This window comes from Amphiura filiformis, chromosome 2 (genome assembly GCF_039555335.1).
Source record: "Amphiura filiformis chromosome 2, Afil_fr2py, whole genome shotgun sequence".
Lineage (NCBI taxonomy): Eukaryota > Metazoa > Echinodermata > Ophiuroidea > Amphilepidida > Amphiuridae > Amphiura > Amphiura filiformis.
In genome coordinates this window covers 39,464,773-39,479,481 of record NC_092629.1, presented here as the reverse complement: position 1 = coordinate 39,479,481, position 14,709 = coordinate 39,464,773, and the positions used below count along the sequence as shown (strand labels likewise).

General features: G+C 39.5%; 1 protein-coding gene across 1 annotated transcript in view; it reads right to left on the bottom strand.

The window, feature by feature from the left end:
- LOC140146202 (ATP-dependent RNA helicase DDX4-like) overlaps positions 1–12,031 on the bottom strand; it is a 51,030-nt gene extending 38,999 nt beyond the window's left edge. Inside the window, exons 1-3 of the mRNA XM_072167985.1 lie at positions 11,854–12,031; positions 9,117–9,315; positions 7,821–7,916 (exon numbers count right to left, since the gene is read on the bottom strand). Coding sequence (XP_072024086.1) covers positions 7,821–7,916; positions 9,117–9,315; positions 11,854–11,904 — 346 coding nt within the window. The 5' untranslated portion in view covers positions 11,905–12,031. The remainder of the gene's footprint in view (positions 1–7,820; positions 7,917–9,116; positions 9,316–11,853) is intronic.
- Between the last annotated feature and the right edge of the window lie 2,678 nt (positions 12,032–14,709).

Genomic DNA, 14,709 nt, shown 5'->3' with positions numbered 1-14,709 from the left:
ACTGGCACAATTCTGAATGACACGGGCCAGAACCTTGTATGCACCGATGAAGGACCGCATGCCACCAACTTTGCTTGGAGGCGAGCAGCTGGAAAGTGTGGCGATGCTATGGGGGCTAGCACAAAGGGTTCCATTTGACCAAATCCAACCCAGAATTACTGTCTTTTGGGGGCAAATGACTGTTTTGGAAGCAGAAAGACGTAACCCAGACTTAGACAAAGCTTGCAAAACTTGACGCCAATTCTCAACAAGTTCATCCACAGTATTACCACCACAGTACAAGTCATCAGCGAGTTTTGCTACGACACCTTTCTCTAAGAGGTCACCAAGGACCACGACACATCAGTTCCTCAAGGGCTGTTTCAGAACCTGGCATACCCATGGCACACCGTGTATACACACGCACCCCACGAAAGGGAGTTGCAACCCCACAGTATTTCATGGACTCATGGGATAAAGGGATTTGGTAGAAAGCACTAGTCAAGTCAGTGGCAATCAAATACTTCCATTTGGCAATTGAACGCAATGTTGAGTCCACATTGGGCATTAGAGAGGGTTGTGGCTTGCTATATCTACCGACATCAGCAAATGCAGTAACCAGACGAAAGCCTCCATTAGGCTTCTTGACAAGAAAGGACGGGTTAAGGTATTCGACACACACACCGACATCTTCAGGTCTAGCAAAGACGCCTGCTTTTTCAAGCTGATCAAACTTTGATTGCAACTCTTGGAGTTTATCCTGTGCATACAATGGGAGACGACCTTTGCGTTGGGGGTTGGACCGGTCCCATATTAACCACAGATTTGAAAGGGCCGACAGCACCATTGTAACCTGGGAAACTAGGGTCAAAAACCTCATCGTACTCATCGAGAAGACTGCGGAAGTTGGATTGCTCACAAGTGCCAAGTATACCATCTGGGTCAAGGGCAACAGCAGCTGAGTAGTTAACCGGTGAACTGGGCTTTGGGACATTGACTGATGCTGCTGCAGCAGTGTGTGATGGCTTAGAAGTTAGTGATGGTGAAAAAACAGTGTGTATCTGGCCAAGATGTTCATGCTTTCTGATGACAAGTGGCACACCAGTATTGTTGGGAATGCGAACCCTGCCTGCAATACTTGTGATTACATCAGGCTTGGGCCAGGCTTGTTTGGGCGGTAGGAACCTACCGAGCGGGTATCAACACGGGCTCAATGGCAAAAGTAGCATCTGATTCAACGATGTCTGCAGGAGATTTACCTCAACGTATGAGCCTGGCCATATGGTAGTGTTTTGAGAAGGTCCACGAAGTATATGGGCACGACGAACAGTGTGCTGGGATTTGGGGCTCTTGTTGGCGCCATAAGTGATAATTGTACCATCTGTCAAGATGATTTGGTTCTTAGCAGGGCGATTTGCGCCATCATTGCATTTCATGAAGGGAATACCTGCAAGGATTTCTTCGTCAAGGTCTCTAACAACTAGACCTTTAAAGACAAAGGAGTGTCTGTCACGAGTAAAGGTTAGGGTTGTTTCCCCAACTACCTTAAGAGGGGATGACCCATCAGCTTGACGGGCAGACTGCGAACTCTGATGAATGGGGCATCCTAATCGTTGGACAGTGTTTTCGCGAATGAGATTACCAGTGGATCCACTGTCAATGGTGATGCGGACCGCATGGTGCTTGTGGAATGCATCTACATAAGGAGACTGATCAACATGAATTCGCAGCGCTGTCTGAACATTGGGCTGCGCACTAAGGTCAGATTGGTCAACAAAGGCGCATGCTGTTAAGCTGACGAGCGCGGGCCAGGTATTTTCTGTCCTTTTCAGGGAGGTACGAGCACTCGCTTAAGAAATGCGCATGGTCATGCCGACCAGCTTGCTCACACAGAGGGCAGGATTTACCACATCATTTCTTCGCTGTCAATTTAGGCAGCGGTCTACGCTGACTACTACTGCGCATGCTGCGAGCAGCATCGTTTGAGCTCAGCTCATCCAGGAGCGAATCCAGAGCTTGAGAAATTTCGGCTTTGATAGAAGCCAAGGTGCGGATCTTAGCTCTGTACCGCATCGCTGCTTTTACTAATCGGGCAGATCAGGGTTTATAAGACGCAACCACGTTAACACTACAAAGTTTTCGAGTGTATGCGTAATCTCCTCATCTTCATCGATGACTTGGTCATGGCGACTGATGCCGCCTCCTTCACGCATGAGGTTGTCTTCGGTGAATGCTACTAGACGCTGGTACAAGTCCTCTGGCCGTTCATCAGGGCCAAGGGTAATATTGTTGAACTCTAGGAAGTGGCCACCTGTTGTTTGGAAGCCAAAATGGAGACGGATGGCTTGCCATATCTTTTTCAGGCTGGTGCAGTTTTTGAGTATTGTATTTCGTGAGATAATTGGACAATAGTTGGCTATTTGTCCAAGCATAAGCTCCAATGCAGCATTTTTCTGGACTGCTGTTTTCCTTTGGGCTTCCTGTATGTCCTCACCGTCGTTAGTGAGACCTCGAAGAGGGGAAGTTTTTGACTTTTTGCCCCATACCGCTCCTTCAACCAAGTAGGGAGAAAAGCTTGGGTCTAATGACAGTGTATACTGGAGGTTATGTTTCCAGCTTTCAAATGAGTTTATTGTTTCGTTCTTTGTTAGAGGCCATTGCTTCGGTAGCATGGCGATGTGTTGTGGCCATTGCTGATTGTTTTTACACTCGTGTATGTGAACCAGAATAAAAGCTAATATGCAGCCTTGCAGGCTTAAGCTTACTGTTTTAAGCTTACTGGTCGCTCACAGTCTTGTGAAAGATCACACATTTAGGGTTCAAGATGACCACCAATTTCGTCAGGAAGGTCAGCTGAGAGACTTCAGAGATGACTGGTTTCAATCCAAGCTGTCACCACGCCAATAAAAGGATTAGGGATTAATCTAATGTGATAATCACAACCAGGCACATGTAGCTTCCACGAGTGCAGAGACAGAGAGAGAGAGCCCATCCAGGCTCAGTGCACCTTAAGGGCACACAACTATGAATCAACTGGCGCAGTGTTATCAGAGAAGGGCCAACTGTTATGAAGTAATTTGAGCATTATTAGGACATCTACATGTATGTAAACCAGGATAATTAAGTAGGGGAGTCAAATTCACAAGGGAAGTACTGTGCTATCACCAACAAATTCAATGTCATCCATCACTATCTCACACATGTTGGATTTTCATTGGGCAGCAGGCATCTTATCCTTCCCAGAATCCTTTGCAACATGATGCATCACCTCATTTGGCATTAAGGTTGGTCTGAACCATGGCATGTTTTAAAAATGCCGAATTCCAGTTTTTTTGAATTCTATATTCATTAGTCTGTGTACTTTAAGTTTGAACTGAAAAATTTTGGCTTTTTAATTTTTTTTACCAAATTTCTATCAATTTTTAATTATGATGTTTCACCCTTTTCCATTTGAAATCGTCCCACATGGTCAATGGCGGAAATCTTGCTAATCTCGTTGCTAATGAGCGCGATATTTTTGCCTCGCGCCTGGCGCTTAAAAACGCATAACCTGCCGTGTGCGTTTCCCCACGCTTCACCCTGGCAGTGTATCTCGCCGGTGCTCTCAACAAAACATGATCGAAAACACGGCCGGGCGGGAATTCCATACGGCTTAAAGAACAGTTTTTCCTCTTTTTTATGGAAAATATTCCTTGGATTTTCGTAAAACGTGCGCGAAAGGTGTATCTTAATTATGACTACGAGCTGCGTAAATTGCAGGACTCAAGATGATCACATTTAAAAACATGGGTTGTTTGATTGCTGTCTACTGCCACTTTTGATAGAAAACGGCGATTTAAAACGTGTTCATTTTCGTGCATGTTTTCAATTTTTTGTGCAAGCTAACAGATTCATTATAGAAAATAAAGGTAAGATTTTGGTCTTATCGTGTGCAGCTCCTTTTGCTCTAGGGACCGTTTTTTCATTTTTTTTAATTTCCGTCAAAAACAAAAATATACACCAGTATTGACCAAATTAGGCTGAAACTGTCAAATTTCCACCATTTTTATCGAATATTTCTAAAAGATGGTCAAAATTCAAAAAAATAAAAAAACGGATCCTAGATTTTTATACCTAGTTTTTGAAAATCAAAAAGAAATTTTTTTTTACTGAAAAAATAATTAGTTACGGTGTACGTAAATTTTTGGGTCAAAATCACACTTTTTGATGATTTTCTCCAAAAGTAAGCATTTTTACATAAATCTGATGTCACCGGTGAATTTTTCAGGTCATTTCCATTCTAAATATGTATACTTTTATAAACTTTAGATCAACAATTTAGAAGTTACAAGACAAAAACGTTTTTCATAATTCCATGGTTCAGACCAACCTTAAAAGACTGGTAAAACATGGGTCAATAGTCAAGAAATAAATAAGTACGTTCATTGCTACATTTTGTTACTATCCAGTAGGCCTATACACCTGATATTCTAAATGGTAATTTATCGATAAAGGGAATTAAAATGGGAGAAATGCATTGTGGGAAGTGGAAGGTATTTTCTGTTCATTAGGTAGATGCATTTGGTTCAAGCTCATCAGTAATCAGCAAAGTCAGCAAAAAATACTCCCATATTGACCACACAGATCACTTGGAAGTGGGCGTGGCAGGTTTTGTGAAAATAACCACTTCAGATATTGACAAGTAATCTTGACACATGGCATTATAAAAAGTAGCAATTTGTTGAACAAGGCTAAAACTTTATTTTTATGATCAGATTATCACAATTTCTGTTTGCTATTGTATTGGGACTATCACTTATGTCTGGCACATAATTGAGAAGTCATTGAAAGCAAATTTCACACATGATTTTATAGTTTTGATTACAATTTTGTTATAATTATAATTATAATAAAAATTATAATTTTGTTTCTTGTTTATATATTGTATATTTGTTGTTTTTGAACGCACCGCTGGTTAGGCTTGTGCCACTGATACAAAAGTGTATGTTCCAATAAATAAATAAAATAAAAATTATCTCAACTTTTCTTTTGATCATCACCAAAATAGAGGGACCTATAATTACCACTTCAAATATTTGATCAGTAATCTTGCACTTGTTTGGTACTTTGTCTACTTATAAAGTGTGCCATGGTGCCACTTTATTTACCCCAATCAGATTATCACAATTCTCACTATGTTCATCTCATCACATGTCTGGCACATCACCAGAATGCATGCAACCACACAAGTGGTTTATTCTTCAAAATCTAAGAACTGATGGTAAACTACAGCATTCTTCTCATCAACATCAGAATGCAATCCTCTTATTCTCAAGAGCAATGAATTAACCATTTTCACACTAGGTTGCACAAAAATGTTTACTTTTGCAGGATTTCTTTGTGAAATAAAATGGATCAACTAAACCATGTTTATTTAGAAAAATCTTCATGGGAGGTGAAATAAATTGCTTTTCCACAACATCAAAAGGCTCATAGCCAGGGTCCAATATCCAAATCCACCAAAATCCTCACATAGAATCCATCCAATTGTATGCAAAGTTAACCTTTTCAAACAATATCTTTCCAAAAACATTCACTTTTGTGATGTGAACTTCTTCATCACACCAGCTCTTAAAATATTAGGCGACGTAAAAATTTCGGGAACAAATTTTTGATATTTTCCAAAATTGCAAAAAAAAAACTAACATACAAAACCAATAGCCAGACCAACCAACCCTACTTGAAAGATGCGCGCTCGCTTGTAGAACAGGGTTGGTTTTTATTTTTGTCGCCTTACTGCAGGCTGCAAATGTAGTATTCCTGCACTTTAAAAAAATCTGTGAACCCATCTTCTCTGCTCAAACAAAGTTGATCTATTTTGCTTTTTTTTTCCAAGTTCTCAAATCAAATGCAAGTTTATCTCTTCACTTCAAATCTGGTGTACAGATTAACCCCCCCCCCCCTCATAAAATATTGATTTCAAAAACTTCTTTGTGGTTGCTAACAATAAGCTATTTGCCTATTGTCATCTGGTCATCACCTTTTCAATCTACCATACAAAAGCAAAAATTTTCTTACAATTACAAATATTCACATTAAAATTCATGAGCTTATAAAAGGTACTTCTGTTTAGATAGATAGATAGATATTTATTAGAACATACGCTTTTACATCAGCGGCACACGTTTAAGACGGTGCGTTCTACATTTAGTCTACAAAGTTACAAAAGGTGATTCAAAAACAAGCAAAACAAAACATAAATACATTGATACAAATCCAAAATTGAAAACGGGTCCAAACATTTCCCTGGCCCGAAGTAGGCCCTATACATGTAGACATTAAATAACATTAAATATATACATAATTAACCCGATTATCTATATACAACACTTTTCTGAGCTATAACTCGTTATATGTCTATAGCAAAGTAAGCTCAAACAGGGACTTCAATACAAATACATTTATGAACATAATAAACTACGGTGACAGTGGACTATTGATTTTTATGGTTATTTCTATGAGCCCATGCCTTCTTGAGAAATGTTTTACAATACCTATCAAAAATACAATCTATGGCTTGATATGATTCTGGGGGGAAAAGTGGCATAAAATACATAACATTACTTCCTAAGATGAAACGCATTTGAGCATCCAATTCACTACTGGTGAAAATGTTCCAGACTGAGGTATAACCTACATTACACAGTGAGTATTTAAGGCTATTCATTTCATGATTTCTGATATCTTCATATGCCTTACATTGCAACATAAAATGTTTAACATCTTCTTGACCATCATTACAAAGGCTACAAATGCCAGAAATAGTTTGATCCCAAATACTTACTTTTCTATCAAGAGCCAATGTATTGGAGCGCTTTGAATTTCAAACTTGCTCCATAAAATCATTTTCTCTAGAAGATAATCTTCTAGAGAAGGCGCATTTTAAAACGAACATAATCGTTTAAGGAAGATTTTTTACAAGCATTTTCGTACCACAATATATTATCTTGGCATTACATGAATCATTTGGTCTAGTAAAGGTACAAAAGAAAGCAATTTACACCAGATTAAAATGGGCCAGTAAATCTTCAACACCTTTTATATTACACCTCATAATCCTGTACCTGGGATTTTTTTTAGAAGATGTAATTGGTGGCTTTTTGTCACTACAAAAAGATAAACAGTAAATGGAGCCACTTTGAATAAACAGTCCTGATGGTATCTTGTTTGCTCAGAACAGGGATGTGATTGTGAGAGTAGATCTTCCATCCCTGCTCACTGCTCAGGACAACTTGTAAAACTGACACAATTTCCTTGAACTGCTGGGAGGGCTATTGAAATTTCTTTGATCATTTTATTTACAAACAAATAATTCTTGTTTTCCATACTGGGTTCCAGCTTCCAGACAGGAAGCTGATCAGGAATATTTTTTGTTCTGCCTTGCACCCAAAAAGTGGATAAAAGTTAACACTTTCATTTTAGCTTAAAAATAAAAACCAAAATAATAAAGCAAAATCACTTGCAAAGTTAAAGGCTTTAAAAAAATTTCCTGTAGGTGGCCAGTATGCAATTTTTTTTTTCATTTTATTTTTAGAGTCACTATTTTTAAATATGTACAGTGACATGCCTGATATCACAAATTGGTGCAGTCGGTTGCAGGTGAATTTATAAATTGATCTAGTGGATTTGGGGACTGCAAACAACATGTCTGATAAAAAATTCCTTTGATTTCTTCTAGCAGCAAAAACTAAATGTGGTAAAATTGCTCCCACAAACCAAATGCTGCGGCCAATAGGAAACAAAACTTTTTAGCATTATAAACTTCATCTCACAACATTTATAATTCAACAACATGGCCTTACCTGAACCAGATTTTCTGTCACCGCCACCAAAACCACCTCCTCCGCCGCCGAAGCCACCTCCTCCACCTCCGAAACCACCGCCTCCACCTCCGAATCCTGTGGGTTCAACACAAGTTTAAGTAGAAGCCAATTCTCAAAATCAATTTCAGTATGGAAATTTTGACCTTCCAGAAGGATGTTGTTGTAATAGGGTCAGAATTTGGGCGAGAATCCGCGAATCGATTCTCGCAAAGATTCCCGTAAACAGATTTGCGTGAATCAAAGTTGATTCTCGCAATCTTTTGTAGTTTACACAGAATTTGATTTGCAAGAATCAAATGATTCCCGCAATTTTATTCTGCAAGAATCAAGATTGATTCACGCAATGTGAAACAAAATTCTGACCCCATTGTAATTTAGAAATGTTCGCCCCACATTTATATTGCTTTTTGCATTCCAAGCTACTACTGCGAAAATAACCATGCACAAATATTTTCTAGATTTATGCGTGTACTGTCAGGTCAATACATTTATTCAGAATCGCAAATTTAAATACAAGGAAAACAGTTCAAAATTGAGTAATTGACACAGCAGGGATTATTAATCTTTTTCAGGGTCAGAATTTCGTTTCACAGTGCGAGAATCAATCTTTATTCTTGCAGAATAAATTTGCAGGAATCATTTGATTCTCGCAAATCTGTTTATGCTCAAGAATCTTTGCGAGGTCTAATCGATTCTGATTCGAAATCCTGAACCTGCTTTTTTTTAACTGTAACAGTACAATAATACACAACTTTTTCCCAGTCTTGCAATTTTCATGAAAGTTATAAAAAAATGTTGATGTAAAAACTTGTACCCCGATTGGTGCTTGAGATTTAAGCGTTTTAAGGGGTCTTGGGGTCCAGGACTCCTTGATTTGGCAGGTCCCCATGATTTGGACCCCTTAATTACGGTCTGTGTAGAATTAGATAACGGTACCTGGACATCTTTATTGGCCAATTTGGACCCCTGGACTCGGGTCACCGACGACCGTTAACCCTGGCCCTAGAAATTCTGTACAAAAATCCATCCCCACAGATTCGGACACCGATGTGCATGACTGGAAAGATTCTCATAACACTAGGATCCACAATATGCTCATCTATCCGGGCACAGTTCTTTAACCCCAATACATTTGCACATACATTTAATGGCCTTTGAAAATTTGAGTACAAAAACTCATACTCTGCAACTTGAGGTCAAATTTTGCATTATGATTGTTTAAATGAGGTTATTGGACAATGATGCCATTGGCATGCTCAGGCCATTTGTACATACCTCCTCCTCCGCTGCTTCCGAATCCACCACCACCGCTACTTCCAAAGCCACCTCCACTGTCACCATTTGTGCTTCCAAAACCACCCCCTCCATTGCTCATTCCTGCTTTGCCCCTGCCTCTTCCTCTTCCAAAACCACCACCTCCAGCTGATTCACCGCCACCAAACCCATTGGTTGAACCAAAGCCGCCTCCTCCATTCTGTGGTCGAAAATTTATGTTTGACACAAAAATGTATTCAGTTAAGATCACAGATCCCGGCCCAGTCAACCCATGACCTACATGTACAACCCCTTGTGCTAGTAATGGTGTACCCTCCCCCTCCCAAACATGCCCCAGATACTCTGCATCATAGGAGTCAACAGGAAATATTTTCAAGTTTATCAATTTGTGTATGAAGTTGCCAGCACACCAAGTTGGCAAAACACCTGTTTTTACCATTCACCGGTCACCTGTTTCACTGTTTTACTGCCTTTGAAATGCCAGAAAATGTGGAAATTCATGGGAAAATAGATAGGCCTACTGGTATAAGTGGTTAATGTTTGTATTCAGTTATTTTCGCGATTTGTGTGGAGAGACATTTTCGCAAATTATGTTATTTTCGCAATTGCTCAGTCCTGCATTATACTTTCAATAACGTTATATACGCGAGGTGTTAATTTCACGGTTGAGACTCCGCTCGCGAAAATAAAAACCTGGCGAAAATATCCACTTGTCAGCATTCCATACCTGTGGCAAAGTGCGCTACTATAAAAGTAAATGGCCCAATTATTTGAGGTCATTGAACCTCCAGAGGTAGGCTACAGAGCAAGGTCATGGTAGTACATCAGTACACCAAACTTCCTATAGCTTAGAATATCAATGAAATGATAGGCCTTGACCTGTCCTTTGAATCTAGTTTAATTTAAATAGTTTAATTTGACTGGTTACACTGGGCTCACACAGGTTTTAGGAGAAACCAGTAAACCACATGGTTTATTTAAAAATGCTTCTAAAAAGTCCAGGTTTATAGTCAAATCTAATTTTTATGGAAAAATTAAAAATTAAAAATGTATCCTGGAGTATAAACTATAATGCTAATGAAAAGATTAGTTTCCCAGTCACATTTTTTTCAGTGAAATATGGGGTCGTGATTTCATTTATATTTTGGAAACTTTCATTTACATGGCTATTTTCCCATTGTTAATGAACTGGTATTAATAGTTCACATGTCGTATTGCGGGAAGAATTTCCATTGGCAGTCAAGACTTGACCCCCACCAGAAGTTGTTCGGAAAATATGTATTCTCCACAGCAGCAAGTTTGGTTCCGCTCCTCCTCAAAATGTTTGCAGGGAGAGTAACCAAACTGGCTGCGTTGAAGACTACAAAATAAGGTCAATAATGCAGATTAGGGGCTGTGCAATAATTATGAACCCCCGAGGGGGGTAAAATTTCCAAACGGCTCGCCAAAAATCGCTTGCCCCCCCCTCGGCCCGCCAAAAATTCTTTGCCCCCCCTTGAACATGCCAAATTTTTTGGATCCCAAATTGCAAACCTTAATGGTCCAGATGTATGTTGCGAGCGCAGCGAGCAGGAAAATTTGCATATTTATAGCGTTTCCGTACTGTTTTCCCAAGCTGTTTTAGAGCGTTTTATTAAAAAGGCGCCCCCATGAATGCGTGCCAAAAATCGCTTGCCACCCTTTTCGACTTGTCAAAAATTGCTTGCCCCCCCCTTTTGGCTTGCCAAAAATTTCTTTCCCAATTTTACCCTCCCCCAGGGCTCATAATTATTGCACAGCCCCTTACTGATTGGTCTGTTGCCAATTTAATATTAATATATTGCACGATCGAGAGGTGAAATGTTATTTTTTAAGTTACAAAATATGATCATTGCATTGCAAACACCATAATCACTCATTTTTGGGCTGAATCAACTTAGTTGATGAAATTTGTTGAACATTGCGTCCAGCAATACGAATTTGCGTCCAGCGGGAGCCTCGACTAGAAGGCTACTGAAATTTTAGAAATTGAAAAGAAAATGTAAGAATTTTACTTATTTTAGTGCTAAACATGTTTCTTTTTTTACTCGGCCTTATCACAAAACGTTTTACAGAAAAACACATAGTAGGCCTATTGCACCGCCATGCCGAGGTGATAATTTCACGTACATGGCGACTTTTGGCAAAATTGGAACTCTTGTACTGTGTACCGGTATAGAAAATTATCCAGTTGAACGATATGGAAAATATGACATTTTTTTAATCAATCATCCCAATCCGCAATCTTGTAATCTCAGCAATTATGGAATCGATGACTGCCGTCTGCCGGTATAGCATTCAAATAATATTGCTAAAAATTGCCTTTCCAACACAATTTTAGACGTTCAAAAATAAATCATGGCATGGAGCTAAGTGGATGTACTAGAAAAGCTCTCAGACATGTCAGAAGTCAAAATGTGTTTTTTTTTTCTTTTCTTCAAGCATATCGGATACCATGTCATGATCATGCATGTGGTTGCCTGCACCACAAAATTGTGGCACAATGTGAATAAATGAAAGTCAGTGAAGTTGAAAACATTTTGTATTAATTACAAATATTCACACGCACATGTGATGGAATGAATGAATACCATGGCGGGCACACACATAATTTTGCATGGTCATTTGAAAAATGACAGGACTTCAGTTTTAAGCTTATTTACAATACATGTCTGAAAATGTCACATGAATTAATATCACGGCACACAAAATAACTCACCACGACTGTTGTGCTACCACCAGTATCGCCTTCATCCCAGTCGTCCGCCATTGTGTCTGTTTTTAACTAATTTTTTGTCGTGTGTCAGAGATATAAATGACTGCGTTTTGACTTTTGAGGAGCAGCTCGCTTGAGTCGTGTTGATATGTCGCAGGTCGAAGCGGGAATGACGGAAGAAAATTGCCATGTGCGATGACCCACCACGTGGCCGAATTGCACATGCGCACGCATCTAATTTGCATAGTGGAGGGACCTTTAAACTTTTGCGGCAATTTCTTCATTCACGGAGATAAAATGAGGGAGACATTTTAAATCAACTTGACTCCAGGCTCAAACCAAACAATAATTTTGGTGACAAACGAAAGAAAGCTAGGCTTTGCGAAAAAGAAGATAAAAAGAAGCCAGAAGTGATAAAACGAAACAAGGAAAAGAACAGAGAAGATCAGACAAGAAAAAGCCCGAGAAAAAGGAAAATTAGGAATTCTACTGCAGTTGTGGTCTGAGAAAGCTTCGGGGCTTCAAGAGACAGAAACAGACAGGCAAAACGGAACTTGGGGGAGGCAAAAGTGAAAGTAAAGGCAAGAAAAGGGGCTGGAAAGCAATTGAAAGCTAAAGAAAAGGAATAGAGAGCATACAAATGTCATCGGGAGAGAGACAGAAAGACACTGGCAAACTTACATAATGAGCTTATCATAGTCTCAACAGTGGCGTAGCTAGACTCCCGGGGTGCTCAAGTTTGGTTTTTGTACGTCCCCGTATGGTCATTTGTACTGAGGGGGCTAGACTTCTCCGTAGCCCACTTGCCCATTTTGCATACTCTGGCTATTACATTTAAACATAAAACTCTGATTTGTATTAATTTGTGTGCAATTGATAGATTTTCACATCTGATCTTTTCAGTCACCGTACCGTACTCCCTCTGTTTATTAGCTTCCCAAGTGTTCAGTATTATAGTAGAATTGTTCAGTATTAAAGTGAGCTATTTTCAAGATATGTTGCATTCAATAACATAAGTATAGGGCCTACTTACTTTTAGTTATATAAACTCTTTATGACCATTTTACTATTAGTATTAATTACGAGGGCGGTCAATAAGTTTGTAGAAAGAGTACTAGCCAATTTCTTTCAATCTCTCCCTTGAGCATGGTCAATACATACCTTAATGTACCCGTCGCAATTTTTCTTGAAACCTTCTATGTCAACAAAATGGAAGTCTTCCGATAGTTCTGTGAGCCACTCTTCAGTGAAGGTTCACCAGCATTGATCACCAGCAAACCTGGTATTATGAAGGTAGGACTTAAAATTCTAAAATAGATTTCACTAACTGAAGGCCATACCTGAACCACAATATGGTTTTTAATAATAACTGACCCCTCTGTCGTGAATGGCAGCTCAAGTGACAAACTAACAATAGCGTACAGGACACAATCCGAGAACAGCCACATTCCTACCATCAACCTTCTTCACACGATGGCTTGCCTCAATTTTGCTATAAAAATTGTATGATATATGCCTATAATAATTATTGTACTTTCATTTGGCAAATGATCTGTCATCAAGACTATCCCTGGATCTCAGAAACAGCGATGAAGACCTTGCACTACGGTGACCGAGTGATGATCTTCTTAGGGGTGTGAGATCCAGGTGCTTCCCCTAAATTCACCTATATTTCCAGTGATTAATATATGCCTTATCACCTTTAGCCACATATAGATTAAACTTGCCTTGGTCCTCATTCTAAATGTATAGAAGGCCGTGTGGACCTGAATATGTCAACTGGTATCAATTTTGTATATGAAGATTCTGGGACCCCATCTAGAATACACCCCGGGGGGGGCACATCAAAAAAATTTGGTGGGTATGCTCCCCCGGAATTTTGAGGTGGTGGGTTTGGGAGCTGACGGCGTACCGGTAAAAGGGGGTCTTTCGGAGCTGCGAACCGAACTGTGAACAAGTAAAATGGGGTCTTTTGGAGCTTCGAAAAGTCAAAATCAAGGATCTTTCTTGGCTGTTTGGTTGAAAATCGCCTGAAAAAACAAGAAATATGAGGAATGAGCAATTTTTGGGTCTTTTAGAGCTGAAATTATCAAAATCAAGGGTCTTTTGGAGCTTTGTTTTGGTCAAATATAGGGAGTCTTTCGGAGCTGCGAAACCCAAAAGGGGGTCTTTCCGGGGAGCATACCCGTATGGTCATTTGTGTTGAGTGCCCCTCCCCCCGGGGAATACACCCTGGGATACCCAAATGTTAATGGATTAATATTGAAAACACATTAATCAGAATTGTCATATTTTGTGGCTATCTCATCTTTCTTATTTGTCTCTTTATTCATTATCAATGCCACTGTACCAGCGCGTATATCATTAGTGGTGACGTCAGCAAGTCTTTTGGACCTTGGATGATCTTCAAGGACGCTTATTCCATTCTTGAACTCTAAGAACCATTTCGTTGCTGTTGAATACCAATGACTTCATTACCATTTACAACAACTGTACATTGTTAAAGTTTATTTGAGTTTTCACCACCGTCGGGAGAAATTTCCATGATGACCCTGTATTCACTTTTGGTAGTACCTGTGAATTCATGGAGGTAGGCTTCCTCTGAAGAGTGTCCTGCCCATATACAGTGATGCAAAAATATAATATCTTTGTAGTCATGTTTTGAAGGAACAAGCTTTCAAATGAGACCACATTCAGTACCGTGCGACAAAGTAACATACCGAGTTCTACGAACTTGGAAACTACTGAAAATATCACTTACTGATCAAATTCCGTTTATTCGCTGTCGTAGTGCACGTTATAATATGACCGTTGCTAGGCCAACTGGATCACGCTTTCTTTGTTACGAACCACTGATCG